This window comes from Gymnoscopelus braueri (genome assembly GCF_963280865.1).
Source record: "Gymnoscopelus braueri genome assembly, chromosome: 5".
In the NCBI taxonomy this organism is placed as follows: domain Eukaryota; kingdom Metazoa; phylum Chordata; class Actinopteri; order Myctophiformes; family Myctophidae; genus Gymnoscopelus; species Gymnoscopelus braueri.
The window spans coordinates 8,116,406-8,137,124 of NC_137606.1; the positions used below are offsets into that span (position 1 = coordinate 8,116,406).

The window sequence follows — 20,719 nt, forward strand, 5'->3', positions numbered from 1 at the left end:
GTGGCAACTAATAGTTGCACGCTGGTGTCGTGCACCGAAAAGCTCACAACACGTCAGTGCGTGGCTCAAACAAGTATAACTCGTGCTTTAGAGCAGTGGTTCTCAACCTGTGGGTCAGTGACCCCCAGGGGGGTCCACTCCCCACATGATTTAGCAAGTCTAGTCTCTATGTGTTTCATTTAGTAGAAATTGTTTATGCACGTTCTAGTTCTTTCCAGTTGTTTTTAAACAAAGAAATGTACCTTCCTGGCTGCCTTGTACACAGACCATATGCTCCTAGTGAGCCCAGCGGCGAGGACCTGGGTTCGAATCCGACCCCCGTCATGTTGTCTCTCGTCTCGCTGCCCTTGGTTTCCTGTCTCTCTGTGACTGACCTATCTGAAATAAAGCATAGAAATGACCAAAATAAATGAAAAGTACTTTCCTGATTTTTAAGTTAAGCAGTGGGCGGCCCATCCTAACTATTAGGAGCAGTGGGTGCCCCATCCTAACTATTGGGTAGCCACTAAGCAGCACCTTGTTTGTGTGGGAAGAAACCCACGTGAACACGGTGAGAACATGCTAACTCCTCACAGAAAGACCCCGGTCAGGTTAGAACCCAGGACCTTAATGCTGAGAGGCAACAGTGCTAAACCACTGAGCCATTCCATTATGAACAACCAGATTAGCATATCATCTCCTGGGGGTTTTGAGGCCAATTCCTTGTGTGAGAGGTTCATAATCTAAATCTAAATTGTGTGAGTTTCATAATCAAAATGACTGTTGTAACGGTCGAAACCTCGAAACCTGTAGCTGTCGGCGGCTTATTCCCGAAAGCGAGAGAGAAGCGTAGGGTTCCTGCAGTGGATCAGCAAAGCGAGTGTGAGATTAAGTGCACCATTATTGTCAATTGGTCCTCATCTGAGTCATTCGATTTGCAGGAGATGACTCAAGTTGTAACGATTTGTGACTCAAGTTTTAACAATTTGAGCAAGAATGAAGACAGGGGTGCCAGCTAGAGTTTTCATCTGACAAAAATGTACTAATGTTAAATACCACATTAGCCTTGCCATAGGGCAGGAGCCTACAGTATCTCCTGTTTCTGTAGTGTGAGGCAGCTTGATGTACAAGTACACCCCCTGTACATGACGCTAGTACATCTAGCGTCATGGATTTACCCCAATCCAACCGTAGATGCTGAGTGCCAAGCAGGGAGGCATTGGGTCCCATTTTTATAGTATTATTTTTATTGGCTGGACTCTGGAGGATTGAACCCTGACCTCTCAATCTCAGGGCAGACACTCTAACCATAAGGCCACTGAGCTAAATACCACATATTGGGTCTTTTATTAAAGAAATGGAAAGTGTTCAACATACACTCTAGTCATACTGTACAACAACCCATAAGAAATACACAGAAACCTGACATGTGGTCAGAAAATGCATATATTCAAAGGTCCTGGTCACTTAATTTCAACACATCATCTAACAGGTTCCTTTCCATAATCATGGTACACATACTATAACCAGGGCTGGACTGGGACATGAAATCATTTCATTCATTAAATTCAATTAATTTAATGCCTTGAACAACAGCCCACTTCTGATGTGGAAAAGTGGCTCACCTAACGTTATTTTCATCCCCCCTGCTCATCACATTTCATTTCAGCATCAGTTCATTCATTAACAGGGTTAACAGACTCTCTAATGCATAATTGCACAACGCAGCCTCTCTTCACACAGCTGATACAGTCCAAGGTTATCATCACAGCTCGCCTGTCAAATCAAGTAGATGCAAAGTAGTGTAAACCAAAATGTAGTGGCTTCAGTGAATAGATAGAGTAATGGTCAGAGCTGCCCACAGAACTGGCTAGGCCCCTCACTGAAAAGGTCAGGTGAATGGACCCTCCCCAAATCTGCCCTACTCATCATATCAATGCATCTCTCTTACATAAACACACATTTAAACCGAGAGAGATTTACATGTGCAAGACATATGCGCACATACGCGCGTGTGTCACATGCACACGCACACACACACACACACACACACACACACACACGCACACGCACACATGCACGAAGGTCAGCAAAGATCTGTACCCACACATTTCTTATATTATCATATATTTTTCTTTTCCTTCTGGATGCAAAGTTTGTTTAGCCAATGGCAAACTATGCCAGGCTATTGAGCTTCTGCTGCATTGTGGAGTGCAGTAACATCATCTGTTTAACACAATGCTGTACCCCCGGCTCCAACTGTACATACTTTCCCCTTTTTCTTAAATTGTTTTTTATTATATTTTGACACCAACAAAGCTCTTTTGAATTTAATTTAATTGTGAGGTGAATGAAAACAAGTTGCTCAAACAGGGCTTGACATGAACTGTTTTGAGGCACTTGGCTTCTCTTGTTGATCCATTCGCACGATCCCATTCACAGAGTAATAATCAACCCTCTACATTAGATCCACCAGAATTCGAGTAATCCACAGAGAGACATCCCAATAGAAAAAAAAATTGGTCGACACCATGGTGAAAAGGAGCCAGTTATTTCCTCATTGCAGACAGGCAGACCAACATGTGCGCAAGCTGCACCAGAACCCAGAGGGCGTAAAAGTGCAATGCTACACTAATCGTCACAAAGTTACGCTGATGTTCTCTTCTTTTTGCTCTTTTTTGCACACTCTCTCTCTTTCTTTTTAAAATCTTTTTTACGGTTTTATTATTATTGTAACCTTGAACCTTGAAAGTGTTGCCCAGGCAGTGACACACCAAATGTGAATAATATAGCATTATGGATGCTTAAATTTGACCTTTTAACCGCTTTGTTGTTCGTATTTTTGTGTTAAAACTCATTTCAGACCCTTTTCTCTTTTCTTTCCTTTGCAGGATGAAGTATTTACAGGATTTGGACCAATCACTGAGCACAAAAGAATACAGAGCCCAACAAGGACCTCTGCAGGTGAACTTCATTTCACTTTATCAAGTTTCCCATGCAAAGGGATATTGATGTAAGGTTGTCATCCACCATGGATATAAAACGCACAAAGTTGAACATTTTTCAACTCATGTAATCAGTTGGGGATAAAGTCGGGGTCTAACTGTAGAAATCTTCACATTTAACAATTATGAAAACCTAAATTCCACAAATCAGGATGTTACGTATAAGGAGACACACACACACACACACACACACACACACACACACACACACACACACACACACACACACACACACTCTTATAGAGATGTTTTCACAATATACAGCAGGGAACTTGTTTGTTTGAGGCTTACCTGCTTAGAGATCCTATGAGATCTGAGATATTTGTAATGCCAAACTGTCTCACTGACTGTGTTCTGTGTGGTTCCTGCTAGGTCCCCACACACAGGAGAAGAAACCCCGTGGCCGGCCCCCGCGGGCCCTGACTGCCCAGAAAGCCACTGCAGGTCTCCTTTCTCCCTCCTCCCCCGCCTCCCCCTCCCAGGGGAAACCAGAGGTCGCCGAGAGGCCGTCCGAAAAAGTCAAACGACTGCCTGGGAGACCGCCCGGCTCCGGCGAGAAGAGGAGAGGTCGCCCCCCGGCCTCGAGCAGCCAGAGAGCCTGGCAAGCGGGCAACCATGCGGCGGCGGGGGAGGACGGCAGACAGGCGGCGCCCGAGCTGGGCATGGACACCGAGGAGGAGAGGGACAGGAAGGGCGCCAAGAGGACGTCGCCGGGCTCTGCTCAGCAGCAGCACGACGCTGAGGCCAAGCCTCCCAAAGGCGGGCGGGGGGATTCCAAAGTTACCAAGCTGAAACGGCTGAGGGAAGTCAAACTCAGCCCGCTCAAGTCACGCCTCAAGGCCTTGCCCGGTGTGCCCCGGCGCAGACGCGGCCGACCGCCGTCTGCCGAGCGGCTCAAAGCGGAGGCCGCCGCTGCGGCGGCTGCTGCTGCCCAGCTGTCCGCCTCTTGTGAGTCTGGGGATGGGAAACACAAGGCCTTCAGGGTCAGAGGAGACCGAGACACAGACCCACATGCTTCCCAGCAACCCAAGCTTAGGGACGTGGACGGCTCTGACCTCCAAGACTCGTCCAGTCCCCCCGCCTCCCCGTCCCCTTCCAAGCTCAACAGGCCGCTGGGTCTACGGCAGAGCCCCCGCCACGTGAAACCTGCCAGGAAGGTTCCCCCTGCCAAACGCACTGACGCCGCCATCGCTAAGCAGCTGCTGCAGCGCGCAAAGAAGGGAGCCCAGAAGAAGAAGCTCCTGGAGAAGGAGGCGGTGGCCATCGGGGGTCCCGTCGTGGCGGGAGGCATGGAGGCCGGCAACAGGAGGAGGAGGCGGACCCAGCTGAAGAACATCAGGCAGTTCATCATGCCCGTGGTCAGCACCGTCTCCCTGCGCATCATCAAAACCCCCAAGCGCTTCATCGAAGACGAATCCAGCTTCGGGGTCCCGCCGCCCCACATGAAGATGGCTCGCATAGAGACGGCCCCTTTGTCCGTCCCCGTGTCTGCCCAGTCCGCCTCCTCCGCCTCCTCCGCCTCTCCCTCGCCTGCCCTGGCGTCCTCCACAGCCTCCGCTACCGGCACAGGGGCCGCTGCTCCCGTGGACTCCGCTCCTCCTCCTAAGCCCCCTGCCCCCAGCCCCAGCGCACCCTCTGCGGCTGCTGCCAACCTGCTCAACAACAGCACCAATAACGCCGCCAACAACGCCACGAACGGGCGGTTCAGCAGCAGCGCGGCCTCCTGTGGCTCCAGTGCCCTCTCGCAGCACTCCTCGCAGCTCTCGTCCGCCGAGTCCTCCAGATCCAGCAGCCCGAGCCTGGACGACTCCTCGTGCGACTCCCAGGCTTCGGAGGGCACCCAGGCCCTGTCGGAGCCGGAGGACCACTCGCCCTCCTCCCCGGGAGAGAGAGAGGCCAATCTGTTGGACGACTCGCGTCCGCCCTCCCCGCCGTCGGAGCCCGAACCGGAACACGTGGTGTTGGTGGAGAGGGGCAGACGGGGGCGGAGAGGGCAGGGTGTGGGGAGGGGAAGTCTGGGCCAGAGAGGACGAGGCACGCTGACCACGGCGTCCAAGAAACCCATCATCAGCCCGGCCACGGGGGTGCTGATGTCCTCCTCCGCCCTCGGAGGCACTCAGCAAGCGTCCTCCACGGCCTCGTCCTCTTCTTCTCCCCCGCCTCCCCCTCTCCTCACCCCTCCTCAACCCCCCCAGTCAGCTTCCACCAGTGCAGCTCCGATTAGCGAGCACCACTCGCAGTCGCCCTGGATCATGCCTCACCCCATCACCCCCTTCCTCTCCGGGCCCTCTGTGCTTTCCAGCTTGCAGGACAAACGGAGCCGTTCCATCCTGAGGGAGCCCACCTTCCGCTGGACGTCCCTGTCCCGTGCCGAGCATCAGTGCTTTTCCAACGCTAAATACGCCAAGGAAGGCCTTATTCGCAAGCCTATATTTGACAACTTCCGTCCTCCCCCCCTCACGGCTGAAGACGTGGGGCTGATGCCCCAAGGTGCAGGTGGGGCGGGGGGAGCCGCTTCTGGTGTGTTTCCAGCCCCAGGTGGCGGAGCAGGGACGAGCACCCGCCTATTCTCCCCTCTGCACCACCACCACCACCAGCACCCCGCCTCGTCCCGCTTCGAGTCACCGCTCCAGAAGCGCAGCCCGCTGCTGCGCGCGCCGCGCTTCACGCCCAGCGAGGCCCACTCCCGGATCTTTGAGTCCGTCACCCTGCATTCGTCGTCCGGGAGCAGCCCCGGCTCGCTCTCCCCTCTCCAGTCGTCCTCCGGCTCCGGCAGGGCGTCCTCCCGGTACGGGAAGGGGGGGCGGTCCCTGAGCACCCTGCGCCATCCGCGGTCACCCTCGCACTCCATGACGAGGCGCAGTAGCCAAATGGGAAGCGAGCGGTCTGTGGGGAAAGGCTCCTCTGAACTGTCCGTGCTGACGAGCTCCGTCTCGAGCAGCAACCCCAGCACCTTGCCCGGGGTGTCAGCCAGTCCGCTCGCCACTAGTGCCTTAATCCCTGCGTCTTTCAGCACCTTCTCTACTGGCCCGCCGGACATGGCTTCACACGGGGCTCCTGACAGCAGAAGAGCGGCAGCCAGCAACACGGCCTCCTCTCCTTCTACATCCACATCCTCCTCTGCCTCCCAGCTGTTTCCCCTCTTCCCTTCCAGTGCCCAGGAGACGGGGCGGGGCGCCGGGAAAGGAGGGAGGGAGAGAGGTGCGTCCGCCACCCAGGAATCTGCACCCAAGGAGAAGGAGAGGGACTCGGAGAAAAGCCGAGAGAGGGAGAGGGAGAAAGAGAACAAGAGAGAGGGGAGGAAAGAGTGGGAGAAGAGGGGGAAGGCTTCCACGCCGGACACCTCTCCGCACGCGGCCTCCGGCCTCTTCGCCGTGGACGGGAGGGACGCGGACGACCATCTGGTGATGCCCCTCGCGCCCCCGAAAAAGACTCCTGGGAGAAAGAAGCAGGCGCCGGTCGACTCCGTTTCCGAAGCTCCTCCTCTTCCTCCTCCTCCTCCCGTCGACAGGGGTGGGCCGCTCTCCGCTGCCCCCCTCTCTTTCGCCAAGGGCCGCCTGCAGAAGAAGTGCAAACCCTCGGAGAAGGGAGCGGAGGCAGAGGACGGCGAGAAGGAGAGAGAGAAACCAAGTGCCCCCCAGCAGAGCCAGCAGCAGCAGCCCTGCAGGCAGCAGCCCCCCGCCCCCTCTCTGGGCTCCATGCTGGCCCACGCCGAGAAGCAGCCGGTGACAGACAAGCGCGTTGTGGGCCTGCTGAAGAAGGCCAAAGCCCAGCTGTTCAAGATAGAGAAGAGCAAGTCGCTGAAGTCTCCGGACCAGCCTAAAGTCCAGGTCCACTTCTGTTTTATAACATAATTATTAACACCATGTATAAGGTCTCGCACACTATCTAGGACTTGCAAAATAATATATGTTTCGGTCCTTAGACCCTCATCAGGACAAACATGATTGTCCTGAATGATGAAGGTCTATGGACCGAAACGTTGTTTGGTAAATAACGTGTTTTTGCAAGTCCTAGACTTAGCACTTTGTTTGCATTTGGGCCTTCCTTATGTCCTACACACCTGTCATTAACCACTTAGGTGTGCGTCTGCCCTTTTTTCAATGTAGAACATATCATTAAAAAATCCCTAATGCAGTGGTTCTCAAAGTGTGGTCCAGGGACACCAAGGGTTCCTTGAGGGGTTCCAGGGGTTCCCCAGCTAAATGTGTTAATATAATTGTTGAATGTTAATATAATTGTTGAATGTCTATAATTTTTGTTACATTTTTGAATAATTGTGAAAAGCTTGTGGGGGTCCCTGGGCCAAAATAATTTTAGTTGGGGGGGTGGGGGTGGCACGGCCACATATATACATTTGGGGGGGGTCCTGATAACCACTCTGGTTTAATGGTGATGTTGTGGCTGTTTGTGTGAGCAGGGTCAGGAGAGTGACTCATCAGAGACGTCGGTTCGTGGTCCACGCATCAAGCATGTCTGTCGGCGCGCGGCTGTGGCCCTGGGCCGCAACCGGGCAGTGTTCCCTGATGACATGCCCACACTCAGTGCCTTGCCCTGGGAGGAGAGAGAGAAGATCCTGTCTTCCATGGGGAACGATGGTGAGTAGTCCTCAACTTATATTAGCCTCGGAATGACTTGTTCTTGAGTTTTACACCCACCAGTGGCTGCAACTATCAATTATTTTCTTAGTGATTATTCTATCAACCTTTTTTTTAAAATAATTTAATGATTGAGAAGCATTTTTCTTTTATTGAATTGGCACGAAAATATTCTAATTGATTGTTCTATAATGCTAGACTAAATTGATTAGTCTGATTAACCACTTGAGCCTTGTTTTATACTCCATCGTACAACAATCAGCGTTTCCTCTAGGTTTACTGCTTTAACTCTTGTCATCTTTGTAAGTAAATGAAAGACTATGATCTAGATATGTGAAAAGTTCCTTTAGGTAACTTATATTGTGATTTGGTACTAAAATGAAATCGACTTGACTTTCAGCGTGTGGAGCATTGCCGGAGGGGTGCTATTTTTGACTTTTTTTGTTGCCTAAAATATGTTCTTTTATTGAAATCGGTTAAATTGATTAGCTCAATTAACTACTCAACATAATAGGTTTCCTCACAGACATGTATGACTAAACTAGGGCCAGTCTGATCAGTACAGGCTGCTGTTGCGTCTGTATTGATGTACACGTTACAGAACTGTTCAGTGTTCTTCTGCTTCCTTTTGCAGACAAATCATCGGTGGCGGGTTCTGAGGAGGCGGAGCCCCAGTCCCCTCCCCTAAAGCCACGGGAGACACGGAATAAGACCCTCCAGGAAGCCCCTCCCAAGAAGGGCCGTCGGTCGCGGCGCTGCGGCCAGTGTTCGGGCTGCCAGGTTCCAGAGGACTGCGGGGTCTGCACCAACTGTCTGGACAAGCCCAAGTTTGGGGGACGCAACATCAAGAAGCAGTGCTGCAAGTCAGTACTTCCTTCAGAGCTTTATTTGTATTGTATAGAATTACAGAGTTACAAAGCGCTTCACACAGCATAAAGATCAAAACAACACAAAAAGTGTGTGAGATATATGATATTTAGAAGAGCATAAAAGGATACAAGTGATAACATAAAAAGCATAAACACTTAATCAAGCATTATAAGGAAGGATACAAGTGTGCGAGAAACACAAAAACAGACTAATCAGGTAGTAAAAGAAAGTGTCTATATAAGTGTGTTTTAAGAAGAGAACACAAAACGTGTTAGGCTGATCTCCTCAGGCAGGTCATTCCAAAGTTTAGGGGCACTGGTGGCACAGGCCCGATCACCTTCTGTCGGGCTCTGCCCGAGGATCTCACTCTCCTCATATGGGGATTAAATGTCTGTGATGTAAGAAGTGTCTAGAGGCAGAGCCGTGCCTTAACCCATTTAGACCTGAGGCCCATTCTAAAAACGCCTTCTAAATCCTGACCTAAGTTTTCTGAAAAACTTCAAATATTTATTAAAAAATTACAAAAAATGAATGTTGCTATATACTGTACATAGCAACAAGAACCCCAAAAGGGGTTCCCGTCTTGAAAGGTATAGTTACAAATAAGGGTTCCCGCCCTAAATGGGTTTTAAAAGCACATAATCAATAACGTTCTGATCAATTCTAAAACAAATATGTAGCCAATAGATGGATCTTGTCTTTCTTTTTCTTTCAAATTTCAGTTTTACTGAAAGATTTTGTATGACTTTTCAGGATAAAAAAAAGTTGACCGATTCTGATTGTTGTCGCTGTTTGTTTTCAGGGTCCGCAAGTGTCAGAACCTGCAGTGGATGCCCTCTAAGATGATCCTTCAGAAGCAGGGAAAAGGCAAGAAGGACAAGAAGAAGAACAAGGTGTCGGAGAAGAAGGAAGGCCTTCATCTGGTCAAGACGCCCGGCTCCGAGCCCGCCATCAAGCCTGCCCCTGCACCCCCTGTGAAGGAGGAGGCTCCCCGCAAGAAGAGCGAAACTCCCCCTCCCCCAAAGCTGGGAGAGGAGAAGTCGAGATCGTCTCAGCACTCCTCTCCGGCCCTTACGCCCTCCCCCTCCCCAAAACATGACCTCACACAGACCCACAGTGCAGTGCCAGTCCAGGCCCAGTCTCCAGCCTCGACACCGGACTCCAAACAGCCCTCTGCCCCTAGTGGTGTGAGCAGGAAGGGACACAAGCTTCCTGCCTCCTCTTCCTCTTCCTCTTCGTCCTCTTCGTCCTCTTCGGGCTCCTCTTCTTCTGCGTCCTCCTCTTCCTCCAACTCCTCTTCGGCCCAGAACTCCCCTGCCCCAGCTACACAGACTCAGCCGCCTCCGCAGCAGCATCAGCAGCAGCAGACGCCGCCGGCTGGTCAGCCACCTCCCAAAAGAGACGCCATTCCTCCATGTGATCCCAAGAAGAAGCCTCAGCCACAACTGTCGCAACAGCAGGGCCAGGTCACAGGTGCGTGCATCTGTTCTGATTACAGGCTAATGCCTAAGTTAATACTCTGTCGCACCACCTGTGTCGCTTGCCAAAAAGAGCAGACTGTTTTCGGCAAGCGACACTGTCCTGTGACGGAGTGAGTAAAATGTAGCTTTATTTAACCACATGAACCATATCTTCCCTATTCTGAAGCAGGCAACTAAGTATAGGCTTTAAGTGGTTATGTTTCTGGCTCTAAATAGCGTATAGTTTACCCTATCGTCATTGCAAGTTATATCTCTATATGTATCCTTTTTTATTTCCCAGCACTAGAATTAAAACAGCAGAAGAAGCTCGCTCCACGCTCTCTTCTACCACCTCCTAAACAGAGACCAAAAGACAAGGTAAGAACTTGTCATTAACTCATCATGATTACTGTACCTTCATCCAAATCCTTCCAGTCTGTTGACATGATAGTAAATATAGTAAAAGTTCATAGCCTTGGGAACCAACGATTCCAGAGGACATGAGGCCCATAAGGCCAGGAGCCTATCTCCTGTTTCTGTAGTGTGAGGCAGCCTGATCATGTACAAGTACACTCCCTGAACATGACCCTCACCCTACTATGTCACAGGGACTTAACCCCAAATCCAACCCTTGTTGCTGAGTGCCAAGCAGAGGGTACCAGGGGGACACTCTAGACACGAGACCACTGAATTGGTGTTGACATGTAGACAGAACCATTATCATTTATGATAGCTGGTTATTTATGACCCAGCTAACCATTTCCTGGATGGTGACATGTTGAAACATGTTCAGAAGTCGGTTGTGCACATCCAGTTCGTCGCTAGCGCTGGACACAGAGTAAAGGTGGTTACACACCGGCGAATATGCGAATATACGCAAAATTCGGACTCATTAATTAGAACGCAGATATGCAGGATTGAATGGGTTAAAACAGAGAATACAACCAAAGTGTGAGGTGAGGCACTCTCTCTCTCTCCACATATTCGGTAACCATGTAAAATGACGTGCCTCCAATCAGTGTCTCTGTGCCCATAGACTCTCTAGCCAGACTGTTGCCTCCCACAATTTTCAATTGTTTCCATCCGTGGATAAAGCGGATGTCCCGCCTCTGTCTGGTCTTTGCAGTCGCGAAGCATATTCGGTTGTTAACACATTGGCTGCCAAAGACGCATATCTGCGTTCTAATTAATTTCTCGCCTGGCTGCCAAAGACGCAGATCTGCGTTCTAAAAAAAACCAGACCCAAAAGACCAAGGAGATATGATTTATCGAAGATTTAAACTCCTATCCACTTCCTTGTTAACTTAAAACTTAAAAATTCTGTATCTCGGCTCCTACTAGTACTTTTTCTTTCAATGAAAAATCTCTGGCAGTCTACAGCAAAAAATCTGAAATAATTCTGGCAGATTAGGTGTTAAGACGTGACGTTGCCCCCGCTAGAATAACTTCCGGGTCCAAGTGTGTATTTTCCCAATATGCGCAGTGCTGTGTCCCTCACTGTTTTAACACATCTGAGACTAAAATAACGACTAAAGTGTCATTCTACCGCTTTCCTGGCAACAACAAAAAGAAGAGGAAATCGTTTTTTTATATACATCTATATATAAATATATATAAATAAATATAAAAAATATATATTATAATGTTAATAATAATAATAAATAAATACAAATATAAATATATTAGCCTACTTTTTACTGTCTATGATATTAGCATTAAGACCCTTATTAACCCTCAATGGTTCATTTCTGAAAAAGGAGGTTATTGTAAAAAGATTTACAGGTTCCAACATGTTTGTTTACAATGAAGAGTGGACGGCGCTGGTGCCTTTTGGACCCGGACGTGACGTCGGACTACAAAATGACGTCAGACTTAAGAACCGACTACTGTAGCTTGCTGCTTAGCAGTAATTAAAATGAATATTTTAAAGATATTTTATTTTCGTTAACAGAAATGACAAACAAATGACAGCTTCTTTCCTCACGGTGTAGTTCCAGACATAGAGATTGTGAATAGTAGTCTGTCCCACGCGAGACTACCGTACCCATAACATTGTACAGTATATACTGTATATCGTCTGTCGGGTGGAAACCTCATATATCCAAAACTGTTACTTTTCAGGATTTAAATTCAAAAGTAGCAAAAAGTTGATCAAAACGCGACGCTTCGCGACGCTGTTAGAGCTTGTGGATCTGCTACTTTTGATGTTTTTGTGTGACGCTGTTGTATGATCAAGTGGGCATTAATTTACCCAAAAAAAACACAAAAAGTTAGAATATGGAGATAAGAGGTTTCTGCCCAACAGCAACAAGATACTGTATATCATGGTTAGTGTGGGTTATTGACAACTGTAGTGGTCACTCATCAGGGTCTGGAATATGCCCAGGTGGAATGGCCTCCCTGTCCAATCTTCAGCGATCAATAGTAACTTACTATGTGGGCAGTTTATGAATGAAGTCACTCAATAGTAACTTACTATGTGGGCAGTTTATGAATGAAGTCAGTCAATAGTAACTTACTATGTGGGCAGTTTATGAATGAAGTCACTCAATAGTAACTTACTATGTGGGCAGTTTATGAATGAAGTCACTCAATAGTAACTTACTATGTGGGCAGTTTATGAATGAAGTCACTCAATAGTAACTTACTATGTGGGCAGTTTATGAATGTAGTCAGTCAATAGTAACTTACTATGTGGGCAGTTTACAGTTGTGATGTTCAGTGGCAAAGCTGTGTAGATGAGATAAGACCTTTAATGATCCCGCTGGGGAAATTCAGGCGCCAAAGACAGTGCAGCAGTTAAAAACAGGCAAGGGAAAAAGTACTAGATTCAGACAGCATGATGGAGAGACCTCACAGTCAAGGCAAACTGGGAACCCACTAACAACAACACTACATGTTTACTGCAGTGGTGCTGACAGTTAGCAGAATCTGTCTTGAGAGATTACTGTCAAGGCAACACCATCAGTAAGGTGGCAAAAAGAAAAGTATATATAAATAAATATATATATATATATACGTATGTATATAAATAGATATGCAACATACAATATACAACACTATACACCCTCAGCAGGGCTAGCATAGTGCACAGGGGTCGTCAACATGCCGGCTTGTGATGGACATTTTCCTCAAACATTTTTTTTTCCATGGACATACAAAATGAGTGATCAATAATATTACCATAAATACTAATATACTAGTCCAGAAGACACGATGGAGAACACAGGCTGTGTTTTTAAAGACGGAGAGTGGTTACTCATCATCCCGTTGTACTTTATTGTATTTTATTAAGATAGTAAGTAGGAAAGCTGAGAGGGAAGGCGTAGATGGAGCAATTAAATGTGTACCCTGTTTAAAACATTGCTTTTAAAGTCATGTGTATTATTGTTGTTTTTTCCATGGTCACCTCTGTACTTTTGTCTACTTTCTACTTCACTTCCTTCACTTAAAATGGTGATTCACTGAGTGCTTTGAACTTTTCAAAGCATTAAAGACAATCAGAGACAGTGAAAATAATCGTCATATTGATGTCATCCACCGGTCATTATAACATCTAAGCTTTAAAAACAGACAGGGCTCAGACAGATTTTTCAAGGCCCAGTCATTAAGCATGCATGTTCTGTATCCGCCACTCTTTGGTACCTGGTTTAATACGTTTTGAATACCTGTCTGGTAGAGTCTTGATTAGAGTGTTAATGTCAATTGGCATTTGGGAAACCCAGCTCTTATCCTGTTAAGTCAAAATCAGGTAATTCATTGGCATGTAAGATTATTTTTTTAATGGCAGTGGCGTTTCTGGGTGTTTTGGCAACCAGTGGTTCTCAAAGTAGGGTCTGGGGGCCCCCAGGGGTCCTTGAGGTTTCCCCGCTGCAAAATTGCTTAATAGCATCAAAATCAGTTTAACCACTGTAAACATATTTTATACATCAGCTACAACAATGGACAGCAGACATCTTGTCTTGATGAGAGTGCCTGTTGTGAATATGAACAGTGTGGATAATCCAATATCACGATGATGAGTGATTTAAAGAATAATTTTCTTATTTTAAATGTATTGAAGTAAAAGTGGAAATTGTGATGAGTAGGCTATAAACTCAAGTAAAGTATACTTCCCTACAAAGCCAAAGTGCAGAAACTGTGTTTTTTTAGGGCAGTATAGAAAGAAGTATTACACCACTGGTATTTCTGCAAGAATTAAATCAGTGTCCTACCTATTCTGAAGAAAACCTGGAGACTGGCAAGTCAGCCACTGTATAATGGCTCTAGTGTTTTTAGTTTTTTAAATGAAAGACTTGCCACGGACATGGACAAGTCTTGCCACGGACACGTTTGTCCGTGTACGGACACATTGATGACCCCTGATAGTGCAAGACAAGTAAGAGTACGAGAGAACACACAGAAGCATACTGTACCATACTGAACAGAGAACACACAGAAGCGTACATTTAATGTTAAATTCTGTGTTTATATCGGGCCTTTTAACCAAAGCGATTTTACACTCGCACATTCACGCGCCGACAGCAGAGGAAACCCACGCAAGGCACCATCCTGCTCATCAGAAGCAGTTAAGGGGGTTTCAGTCAGTGTCTTGCTCAAGAACACTTTGACACTAAAGGGGGGGGGGCAGTAGCCTCGTTCCCAGCCTTACTCATCTGCGAAGAGAAAAGCCTGGTCACGACCTAAAGCAGAGTGTCTAATGGGGGCGGGACTTCTTTCCTACTTTTTCGACCAATCATAACACTTGTTTCATTCACAGAGAATGTAAATAGATTTGTAAAGCGTCAATGTCATTTCCTTGGGTGGTACTTCCGCCAAATTCCAGTACTTCCGTTTAGACACTCAACCGGCTAAGTCATTATTGAGAAATTAACGCTGACGGGGTGATTAGACCGTGACGCGAATATCCTACTCATTATGTGGATATGTACTTAATAAAGAAATTAATAAATTGACACAAAAGTAACAACAAAAGAATTTCACACTGTTTCACAAATCCCAGGACTTGGCCATACACATGGCATGAGATTTGATTTAGCTTTAATCCATGTTGGATGTTCACACTGTGTTCACCCTGTGACTCATCTCTTCCTATTTCCTCACTTTCCATCTGTCCACTCTTTTTCTCTGTGATGAAGCAGGAGAAGCCGCTGGCCACTAAAACCCCTGGCAGCAGTACTTTAAACTGGCTGAGCACTCCCTCGACTGGGGGCCAGCAGGCCAAGCCCAGAGCGCCCTGCGACGGAGTGCATCGTATCCGAGTGGATTTCAAGAGGGACCATGACGTGGAGAAGGTGTGGGAAGCGGGTGGCCTCAGCCTGCTCACATCTGTGCCTGTCACACCCAGGGTGCTGTGCTTCCTGTGTGCCAGCAGCGGAAACGTGGAGGTGACAACAACAACACACACAGAATCAGAGGAAGAGCAACAAGGCTACGAGTCATTCCTTGTTCTCTCCGATTATTCTCTTTCTGTCACTTCTTTTGGTGATTTATTCTATCGACTCGATGGGGCGGCCATAGCTGAGTGGTTAGTGAGCCCGCCTAGGGAGCCAGAGGCCCTGGTTGCCCCAGGTACGATTCCAGGCCACGCCAGCATATGTGTCGATGAAATGAAATTTGTCCCTGAGCAAGACTCTTAACCCCTAATTGCTCACAGGCCCTCATTGGAAACAAGCCCGCAAGGACTTTCATGAACGTCCTGTTAAAGGATCTACACCATGAATTTAAAAAAAATATTTGGTATTTAATATCATATGGTGTATGTCCCTCAAACCTTTTTCAAAAGGTTTGAGCCTAAATCATCACTCAGATATACTCATCCCAAGTCAATTGTCTCTGGCTTATACAGCACTTTCAGATGCAATACCAAAACGTCCTCTTGGGCAGGGGGGGGCTACTGAGCAATTCTGTCTGTTAATAAAAAAAATGATTAAAAAAAATGATTAAAAAAAACAGAAAATGGAAAAATTCTGCATAAAAAGAAGCATCTAAGAAAAATACAAAATCGAAAAAAAAACACTTTGAACATTTTTGAACAATTCCACCAAGTGTTTGAGGTGCCTGTTTCACCCACTTCCGGGGGGCGGAGCCAAAATCCGAGCCCGAAGTATTTGTTCGTAGACCCCCACTTAGGGGGGGTAGAAAAAGTTTTGGAGCGATTCGGGCACTTTTCATTTAACATTGGGTTTGCCATCATTAATGTTTGTGATGTCAGAAACATTGCCATTCTGAGATCGCCTGTTCAGACACGCCCATTCTGGAAATCCATGAAATGAGAAGGAATGACTGAATTTTAAAAAAAAAGATTGTTTTGGGTACAAGAGACACTGGGGACCCCAAAAAATACAAAAAACCAAGAAAAAAGTGATTTTCATGGTGTAGACCCTTTAAAAGGAATTATACACGATTTTTTTTTATAGATTTTTATAATCAACTAAATTGATTAACCACTTTAAAGGCAGGGTAAGTGATATTATTTTTTGTTAAAATAAGTGTTAAATGACTCTATATTCTCATCATAATCATTGCTAGATTGGAGAGACAGGGAGACCCCTGTTACTGAACAAACACTCTATAGAGTGTTTGTTCAGTAACAAGGGTCTCTCCAGCTCTTTAGAAAACAGACAATGAATTTTCAGGTCGGGATACCAATTTTATCCAATCAGGAGAGAGAACTCACACAGGATAAAGGATAAACAAGTGAACTTGGAAGTGATGAAACAAAGAAATGAGCTGACAATTGAAACGGTGAAGTGTACAATAGCCGAGCTAGAATAATAGCTGATCTACAAGCTCACTACAAGTCATGATGCATTCTGAGCTTGTAGATCTAAAAAAAAACAACGTTTGAAACGTTTTGAAAATGTAATTAACAATTATTGCTATTTATCCTACTGTATTCAAAATAGTTTTATTACTATTTCATAAGAATCGATTATGTTTTATAACTGATTAAATTAGACTACGGTAGTAGTTCGATTAACTGCTGCGTTGTTTTTTTCACACTAACACTGTTGCTTTTGGTCCTTCTCTTCCACTCGTCCTTTCTCTCTAGATTTATAGAATACTAAGTGAGGAATGAATACTAAGTGAAGCCAGGGTAAACAAACTGCCCATCTCCATTGACACTAAATGCCTTCAAGCTCTCACAAGCCGCGTGCTAACCCCTCAAGTTCCCATTTAACCAGCCAATTAGTGTTAAGCACTCCGGAGATCTATGGTAATGTACTTAAGTGTACACTGAGCTCTCGTAAAAAAAAAAAAAAAAAACCCTAATTGTCTCTTTTTTTCTCCCTCTCCCTCTGTCTTTTCTAGTTTGTCTTCTGCCAGGTGTGCTGCGAGCCATTCCATCTCTTCTGCTTGGGGGAAACGGAGCGCCCCCTACAGGAACAGTGGGAGAACTGGTGCTGCCGACGATGCCGCTTCTGCCAGGCATGCGGGCGCCAGCACCAGAAAACTAAAGTAAGCGCCAACCTCTGCCAATCTCTGCTATGTACTTAACAGCAGGGTTTCTCAAAGTGGGTGCTGTGGCGCCACGGTACCAAGTCCTTGGGGTGCCGCAGAATACTTTGATCATATTTTGAATTGATCAATATCACTTCAATTTAACCACTTAGACAACTCTATACTTAATAAAAAAGGACCTGAGTTGCACTGTACTTGGTGCGTTCTTTTTCGATCTGCACCAAATCTCTTTGTGGAAAATCGCAGATCTACAAGCTCTTGTAGATTGATTATTATTAGGGATGATGGGCTATAAAGTATAAAGTCGTTTTCAATCTGTCCTAAGGGAATAGGATATTCTCTCAAGTTTGCCTCGTGACATGCTGTATCTTAACGGGGAGAGATTTACATATTTACGTGCCGTAATGTATCATAAATGTAAGGTGCTGTAAATTAACAATATAATTCAGGGGTGCCGTGGATTAAAACGTTTTATTTACAGGGGTGCCCTGAGCCCAAAAAAGAGAAGAAGCAGAACGTGGAGCCATGAAGATGTTTCATTTCTCATGTGGCTTTCATTTGAGGATAATTGTTCACATAAAATGTAAGGACAGATCATTAGTGGCAAAGACTACAGGGTTGTCTTCATAGATCATAATTTCTATTGATTTGTTCCTGCTCTCTGGAACACACAGTAGAAGCAGTCCTTACTTTCACACATTCAGTGGACAGGAAATGATGATTAATTTCCTAACACACAGTTGAGAGAAGTCTAGCATGAACCGCGTTTGAACTGCTTATTCGTAGCTTCGAGCTTTTCTGACACTGTCATATGACGATAATATAAAATAGGACATTCATTTATGAAAGAAAAACAAAAAATATGAAATCTGGAGCTACAACCCCTCCCGCTCACTCAGATCAGCTAACACAGGGAAGCTGTTGGAACCTTCCCTAAAACTTCCGGGACAACGCTCCACACCTCCCAGACTCTTCTCCCTTATGGCTCCCAAACTGTGGAATGAACTCCCCATTGCGGTTAGAACTGCAGACTCGCCATGCAGTCTTATGCAAAGGTTAAAATGTAATTTAGAGCATGTTATTTAGACAGATGCCAGGTTCATTTGTTGACCTGGCATCCTATAGTTTGTATAGTTTCAATGTACATATATTTGTTTATATTATTATAATGTTTAGACTGATAATAGGTTCTTTGTTTACCTATGATCCTAGATTTCTGAGTCTCTATGCATTTTATGTATTACCTTGTGTTGATGGATTTTTTGGGAATTTATGCCTTTATTGACAAGACAGTAGGCTGACAGGAAATGGGGAGAGAGAGATGGGGAGTGACATGGAGCAAAGGCCGTCGGGCTCGGGACTCGGAACCCGCGACACGCTGTCAGGCTACACTGAGCCTAGGTTGCTGGACCGCTACGCCAGCGGGCCGTATTACCTTGTGTTTACCTTGCTTACTGTAAATCGCTTTGGATTAATACTAAATCCAAAGCGATAAATGCCTAAATTGCGTAACGTTTCTGCCCGACAGCGACGATAATGACTCCAGCGTCCATGTGAACTAATGTGACTTTTTAAATGATCTAACTTAACCTCACACCTTGTCTCTTCCCTGTAGCAGCAGCTGCTAGAGTGTGATAAGTGCCGTAACAGCTATCACCCAGAGTGCCTGGGTCCCAACCATCCCACCAGACCCACCAAGAAGAAGAGAGTCTGGGTATGGATGCCTCCTGCCTCCTCCTCCGCTCCGCAACCTTCTGCCATTCACCACACATTCATACTCTATGTTCTCACCGGACACTCTAAAGCTGGGCTCACACATAAGGATTTAAAAAAAATCTTAAACGATTTTAAAATCTGGAAGCATCACACACTACAGGATAATCTTGTAAACTTCTCTCATCAGATTATCTTAAACATTCACACACTACACGATTTGAAAATAATGAGGCATCACACACACACACACACTACAGGATTCTATTCAGATTCTCTGCGTTGACCTCGTGTCATTTCATCTCACGTCATCACATGCGGAAGCAGCAGTATGACTAGCAGATGAAAAAAACAATGAATGGAGCCGGTTTATTTGCAGTGGTGTTATAATAAATTATGTCTGAGAAGACACGTTTATAGACTGTGCTCTTCCCACATATCTACAAGCCTCAGCTGTCCACACACACCCCACAGGTTGTTTGGACCGGTCTCCGTGGCAAAAGTCGACTCATTCATTCACTTCACGTCTGTCTGCTTGTAGTCTTGTCTTTCTCTCATTTTCATTTTCACCACTGAGCCGGTAGAGCATGCCTGCTTGCTCAGGGGAGAACTTGAATTTTGAACTCCAGGCGGTACCACAATTTTTAATACCCAATTGGCCAAATTGTCAAACATGACTTAGAAAGAGGCAAACATTGTGAAAATAGCCGATCTACAAGCTCGGCTATTTTCACAATGTTTATCTGTGGAACCGAGTCAAACTAAATTGAATGCCTATACACTTCGAAGTGCTTATCAGGGTGGGGGGGGGTCCCGAGTTCAAATATGATTATTTTGGGGGGTCGCGGCCTGAAAGGGTTGAGAACGACTGCTTTAGACCTTCACACCAGTGTCACTTTGTACATACAGCTGTCTGCAAGTGTCACAGTTCCTGCCATTTATTTTGTCTGGTGTGTTCTTTCACACTGCCCAGGTCTGCACCAAGTGTGTGCGCTGTAAGAGTTGCGGAGCCACCAAACCAGGGAAGTCCTGGGACGCCCAGTGGTCACATGACTTCTCCATGTGTCATGACTGTGCCAAACTCTTTGCTAAAGGTGAGCTAAAGGTCAACATCTGGTAGTCTGGTTGAGCTATGATTTCTTGACAAGATTACTCGATCACTTCACCACACTCACGACCATAGAATGGCCCACCACGGCCCTGAAAACGGAAAAGATTCTGGGCACTTGGATCAAGTTCATTTAATAAAAGCCAAGCTTTCAGTCAGTCGACTTTCATCAGGGCAAAACACGCGTCACAATTAAACAAGCACTTGTTTTGTATGTAGGTCTGTCTGAGTGTCTAAATGTAAAATGAAAAATCGCAAAAAAAAACAAGCACTACGATTACAATCATGGATTACACCTGTGCTGTCTTACTCTTGCCCAGATACGAGATGTAGTTTAGAAGACATTTACTTTGTAGTCCCCTCTAGATGCACACAGAAATGGCTATGGAACACAAAAGTATGAAAAATCCATATCACAAGTGTGAATAGAGTTCTTAACAGCTAACTGTCCCCTTTTAAGTTAACACATTGATTGCCAAGATATTAAACATAGTTTTCTATCCCCGTGCCGGCGTATAATTA

The 20,719-nt window shown here is 46.2% G+C and overlaps 1 protein-coding gene across 3 annotated transcripts in view; it reads left to right on the plus strand.

Annotated features, from left to right (window-relative positions):
• Positions 1–20,719, plus strand: part of kmt2a (lysine (K)-specific methyltransferase 2A) — a 67,551-nt gene that overhangs the window by 13,650 nt on the left and 33,182 nt on the right. For 2 of the 3 annotated variants that reach the window (XM_080429649.1, XM_080429651.1), the window contains exons 2-11: positions 2,871–2,943; positions 3,357–6,814; positions 7,405–7,582; positions 8,217–8,445; positions 9,255–9,925; positions 10,214–10,290; positions 15,051–15,299; positions 17,227–17,373; positions 18,992–19,090; positions 20,063–20,183. In XM_080429649.1, coding sequence (XP_080285775.1) covers positions 2,871–2,943; positions 3,357–6,814; positions 7,405–7,582; positions 8,217–8,445; positions 9,255–9,925; positions 10,214–10,290; positions 15,051–15,299; positions 17,227–17,373; positions 18,992–19,090; positions 20,063–20,183 — 5,302 coding nt within the window. The remainder of the gene's footprint in view (positions 1–2,870; positions 2,944–3,356; positions 6,815–7,404; positions 7,583–8,216; positions 8,446–9,254; positions 9,926–10,213; positions 10,291–15,050; positions 15,300–17,226; positions 17,374–18,991; positions 19,091–20,062; positions 20,184–20,719) is intronic. The other variant, XM_080429650.1, reaches the window with a different exon arrangement.